Raw genomic sequence first — 5509 nt, 5'->3', positions numbered from 1 at the left:
GCAGCATGCCCACAATAATTTTATAAAGATAACCATATGGAAAAGGCTGACTGTCATCAGAGACCACCAGTTTAGGCATACACACCATGGGTGTTGGTGTTGCAGCAGCACCTGCTATACCTACTTTATTTAGAATCTCCTGAACATATTTTCTTTGACTGAGAAACATCCCGTGAGACGTAATGTGGACTTCTATGCCAAGAAAGAAATTGAGTTGACTCATGTCTTTAAGTGCAAACTTGCTATGAAGCTGCCTAACCATAGTATCTATAGCTGAATCGGAGCTACCAGTGATGACTATATCGTCTACGTAAGCCATAAGTAACAGTTGACTGTCAGACGAAGTACGCATGAATAGTGAAGGATCAGCTTTTGAGGTATGAAACTCGAGCTTGTCAGTTAAATACTGCTTGAGTGTATGGAACCATACACGAGGAGCTTGACGCAGTCCATATAACGCTTTATTTAGGCGACAGACCAACTTCTGACCAGCTGAATCTAACACCTCAAACCCAAGAGGTTGATCCATGAAAATTTCCTCAGTTAGCTCCCAATTTAGAAATACGTTATTCTCACGTCGACCTGTCTCAATTGCCATTTCTTCATTATTGCAACAACAAGGACAGTTTTGATGGTAACTGCTCAAACCACCGGACTGAACGTATAACGAAAGTCAATGCCTGCATGCTGTGAGAATCCCTTGGCAACCAGACTGGCTTTGTAGCGATCAATAGTGCCATCTGCCTTCTTTTTTACTTTAAATAACCATTTATATCCAATGGTTATGTGATGCGAATGGAGAGGTTTGAAAAAAGATCTTAGAGTGTTTAGGGTTGGGCCAAGAGGGTCTCTTAAGGATACAACGTCCAAGTATTATTGCGCTCAAGATCCTGAAGCTCAGCATGAACAGCATCGACCCAACACTTATGTTCCATGGCTGCATGAATGTCAGCAGGAATGTCAGAACAAGGCATGATGCTTAGATAGGCTTTTGGCTTAAATATGCCTGCTTTGCTGCGAGTAATCATTGCATGAGAGTTGTGTGGAACAGTAGTAGGGATACTGACTGTTGGTTGAGTAGGAACTAGTGAGCTAGATGCGTTAGGAAAGGGTTGGATATAGACAATAGAGCTAGAAAGAGGTAAGTGAGATGTCTGGCTATTAGAGTTACTGTGAGTTGGTGTAGGGGAGTTAGGTAAACTTGTGATAGGGGGTTGACACAAGGTGATTGACTTTGTAGAGAAGTGTCAGATGACAAGACAAGCAACTTTGAGCTATATTGAGGGTGTGGTTTGGATGAAGTATGATTTATAGGAACACTTGCGAAAGGAAACACAGACTCATGAAAGGTGACATGTCGAGAAATAAAGATCTGACCATTGCTAGCTTTACACCTATACCCTTTATGAAGAGGTGAGTAACCCAAGAAGGTACAAGGGGTAGACTGAAATAGAAGTTTATGATTGTTATAAGGCCTGAGATTTGGAAAACAAAGACAGCCAAATGTTCTAAGAAACGAGTAGCTGGGTTTAGTTTGAAACAGCTTCTCATATGGAGAGATAAAGGCTAAGGGAGCTGTAGGTTACCTGTTGAGAAGATAAACAGCCCAGCTGAAGGCACATTCCAGTAGGTAATGGGCATGGACGCATGCGCCAGCATGAAGAAGCCTGTTTCAACGATCTGGCAATGTTTGCGTTCAACCAAGCCATTTTGAGCTGAGGTGTAGGGACATGTAAGTCGTTTTGTAATCCTATGCTGAGTAAGATACTGCTTCAACACTTGAAACTCATCACCTCATCTATCTGTATGGTTCGAAATTGTAACCCAAGCGTTCGCTTGGCCTGTTTGTGAAATTGAGGAAAGACAGTACGAACCTCAAACTTCCTACGCAAAAAGTAGACCCACGTGTATCTAGTGTAAGCATCATTGAAGGCAACATAATATTGAAACTTATTGGAGGTTATCGAAGCTGGTCCCCAGATATCTGCTACCACCAGCTACAGAGGGGTAGAATATGTAGATACTGAATTGGAGAAGGGAAGCTTATGTTCCTTACCAAGGTGACATGAAACACACGCAAAATTATCTTTATTAGAATCAATTAGCATATTACAACTTTGTAAAGCTTTGAGCAGAACACTTTTACAAGGGTGCCCTAGCCTAGAGTGCCACATACTGAAAGGAATCTGTGCACTAGCAGTGAAGCAATGAGCATTGGGTGGAACTTGATCATGTTCTGCAGCAGCTGGTAAATACAACTTGTAAAGCCCATAATGTACCGAGCCATGAAGAAGCACCTCCCTGATTTTCAAATCTCGGACTTGACATTGTGTGGGCAGGAACTCAAACATGACCTGATTATCTCGTGTAAATTTAGACACAGAGAGTAGGTTTTTGGTTATGCCAGGAGAAAACAATAAAGATTTCATATACAGTGGCCGTGATCTAGTAAGCAGAGATGATTGACCAGAACATAGTACAGGTAGAGCATTACCGTTTCCAACATAGACCTTACCTGGTCCACTGTGAGATAAACTGTCACCAATATTAGAAACTGAGTGAGTAAGGTGATAAGTTGCCCCAAAGTCAGGGTACCAAGCGTTGTCACCGACTGTTTCAGCTGTGGTGAGAAAAGTATTAGACAGTGGAGCAGCAGAAGTAGATGGAGTAACAGGTTGCATGAGATTGCCCACAAATAGATTTGTCCAAGACGGTGTAGGTGTTGCTTGATAAGACCAGCCTGGTGAAGGTGGCCAAGTTACAGGAGACAATGGAACCATAGGGGGCATCATAGGCACAGAGGGTGGTATCCAAAGAGATGAACCAGGACCATAAACGCACACATTTGCCTGTGGTGGAGACCTGTAGCCCATGCTTTTGTATGAAGCATCAAACCGATGGTAACAACGATCAACAAGGTGTCCCATTTTTCCACACAGTTGACACTGAACACGGCCTTTAGAAGAACGACCATGCCCACGACCTCGAGTAGTGAAAGGTCGATATGATGAAGAACAACTGTTACTGTCGGAGTTGGACTCTTGCTGAGAGACCAAATTGGCTAAAGTAGGAACCTCAGTCATTATAACCTGCTGTTGAGCTTCAGTATCTATTAACATGGTGGTGACATTCTGAACACTGTACGGAAGTTGGTTAGCCACAATAATTGAGATGACAGACTCATACTCTGAAGGTAGCCCATTGAGAATGGCAGTGACATGCTCACATTCACTGATAATCTCTCTACAGCTGGCAAGATTATCACAGTATGACTTAATTTTCATCAAGAACTCTTTCATTGTAAGATCCCCCTTACGTTGTGAATGTAGGGCACGACGATAAAACATCAGTCGAGATGTAGTTTTACTACCATAGAGAGACACAATAGCATTCCAAATTTGGGCACTTGTATCCAAGCCAATAAGATGAGGTAAAACAGATTGACTCACCAAAGATAAAAGCCAAGAAGCAATGGTACTATCTTGTTGTTCAAACCGAGTAAACTCAACATTTTCTTGAGTCACACCATCCTCTTCTATAATGACTTGAGATGGTGAAACAGTACTAAGATCAAGAAACCGTTGAAGCTTGTAAGTTTTAACAGCCAAAAGGACCTGTTACTGCCATAAAAGATAATTGGAATCATCAAGGAGAACACTGATTCGTTTGGTGGAGAAGAATAGACTGTAGTTTTACTGCCATAGAGAGACACAATAGCATTCCAAATTTGGGCACTTGTATCCAAGCCAATAAGATGAGGTAAAACAGATTGACTCACCAAAGACAAAAGCTAAGAAGCAATGGTACTATCTTGCTGTTCAAACCGAGTAAACTCAACATTTTCTTGAGTCACACCATCCTCTTCTATAATGACTTGAGATGGTGAAACAGTACTAAGATCAAGAAACCGTTGAAGCTTGTAAGTTTTAACAGCCAAAAGGACCTGTTACTGCCATAAAAGATAATTGGAATCATCAAGGAGAACACTGATTCGTTTGGTGGAGAAGAATAGACTGTCGACAACACCATTAGCAAAACTAGACGTTGTCATGAGACTAGCAAATTAGACTGCAGACGGACTCGACGAGAGACTCATGAATCAACTATCACCCCAGATGAACCTGAACAACTGATACCATGTTGAATTATAGTTAAAACTACTAAAACTACAGTAGAGTGAATGATAGAGAAAACCAAGATACTTTTATTCGTAGTGTTAACACGTGCATTTATAGAGTAGCTGTACATTCTCAATAGACTAACTGCTAGTTAACTGCTGCTAACTGCTACTAACAACTAACTAACTTTCTTTCAACTACTCTAACATCACAGGGCTTATCTTTATGCACGGTTCATTAGCTAGTCATTTCACCTAATTGTGCTTGGAGTTTTAAGATGATTGAGGAAAATAATGACAAGTCCCTTTGTGAGAAATCAATGAAGATGGTGATGAACATCATTAGGTTTTCATCTTTTTCGATTGCGAAGGCGAGTCTTGGAACAACCGGATAGCATTCAACACCAACCAAAAACCTCAAACCGGCAACAGATTTCGATATGGTTATTGATGATGAATTGCCACAGCCTCAATTTTCCAAGAACCAAAGGTCAGAAAAGTTGCAGAGCAGAACGGCGATGTCAATGGCATGTTCGCTGCCTATATAATGAAGGTACATAAGAAGAACAGAAGCAATTTTCATGAAGCATCAACGCATTCTCCCTACATACTTCCACCTCTACCCATACCATTAAGTAGAAACCAATAACCCTCTTTATAATATTACTCCATCTTCACAATTCTGGGTTTCAGTTTTCATGTTCATTCATGTATATCTGCCATTTTCATGCTGCTTAGTATGAAGTATTAATGTATGTACGTTATATTTTTCTTCTGGTTTTACAAAATGGTTTGGGATGATCCTGAACCCAATCTCAACTTGACCAATTCCTCCGGGGAAAATAATAGATGTGAAATTATCATATTCTGCTTTGCTGCTAATTTGTTTTGCAAATGATTTGTGCCTGCATTTATTTATCCGTATTGATTCATCCATCATTTATGTTAGTGTTGCTTGTTACTTGTCCAACGAGTTTTGGCCATATGATATTTTTTATTTGCACTTTTTACATGTATTTATTATAATATGCAGCAAAATCGAGATATTTTTAATTGTTAAAGGAATCTAGAATATTTTTAGTGTCCAGGAGTTTCAGAAATTAACTTTTCTCATTAGAAGAGAGGCAATTAAAAAAAGATCAGGGATGGACTTTATGGTGATATATCTTAATCTTTATCTTCTACCTTTAAAGGATAATTGATATGGGCGATATCATGCTGATTAGAATTTATCTGATAATGCTCATTGAAATTAGATTCACTTCATTTCTTCCTAGAAGACACATTTGAATGTAAATAAATCTTATTTCTTAAGGAATCTTTCATGAGGATAGAACTTGTAATTAAATTGTTTTGTCAACTAGTTGTTTGAGTTTTATAAAGGAAAGGCTT

At 39.8% G+C, this 5509-nt stretch overlaps 1 protein-coding gene across 1 annotated transcript; it reads right to left on the bottom strand.

Moving 5' to 3' along the window:
• Positions 1–851: 851 nt before the first annotated feature.
• LOC108481406 (uncharacterized) lies at positions 852–4139 on the bottom strand. The gene is made up of 7 exons (XM_017784546.2): positions 4122–4139; positions 3839–3943; positions 2177–3614; positions 1875–1984; positions 1587–1767; positions 1378–1475; positions 852–1232 (listed from the first exon to the last, which is right to left on the bottom strand). The coding sequence occupies exons 1-7, from the start codon at positions 4137–4139 to the stop codon at positions 852–854; spliced, it is 2331 nt and encodes a 776-aa protein (XP_017640035.2).
• Positions 4140–5509: the final 1370 nt, after the last annotated feature.

This window comes from Gossypium arboreum, chromosome 1 (assembly GCF_025698485.1).
Source record: "Gossypium arboreum isolate Shixiya-1 chromosome 1, ASM2569848v2, whole genome shotgun sequence".
In the NCBI taxonomy this organism is placed as follows: Eukaryota; Viridiplantae; Streptophyta; class Magnoliopsida; order Malvales; family Malvaceae; genus Gossypium; species Gossypium arboreum.
Note: the sequence above shows the minus strand (reverse complement) of the source record. Positions and strands in the feature narration are given on the sequence as shown.

Excerpts from the sequence above, each read along its gene's own strand:
- LOC108481406 (XM_017784546.2), bottom strand. Across the intron at positions 1,476-1,586 it reads GCTGTTTATCTTCTCAACAG|GCCTTATAACAATCATAAAC; the intron begins GTAACCTACAGC and ends TCCAAATCTCAG. Across the intron at positions 1,233-1,377 it reads TAGGTGTAAAGCTAGCAATG|TCAATCACCTTGTGTCAACC; the intron begins GTCAGATCTTTA and ends TTCTCTACAAAG.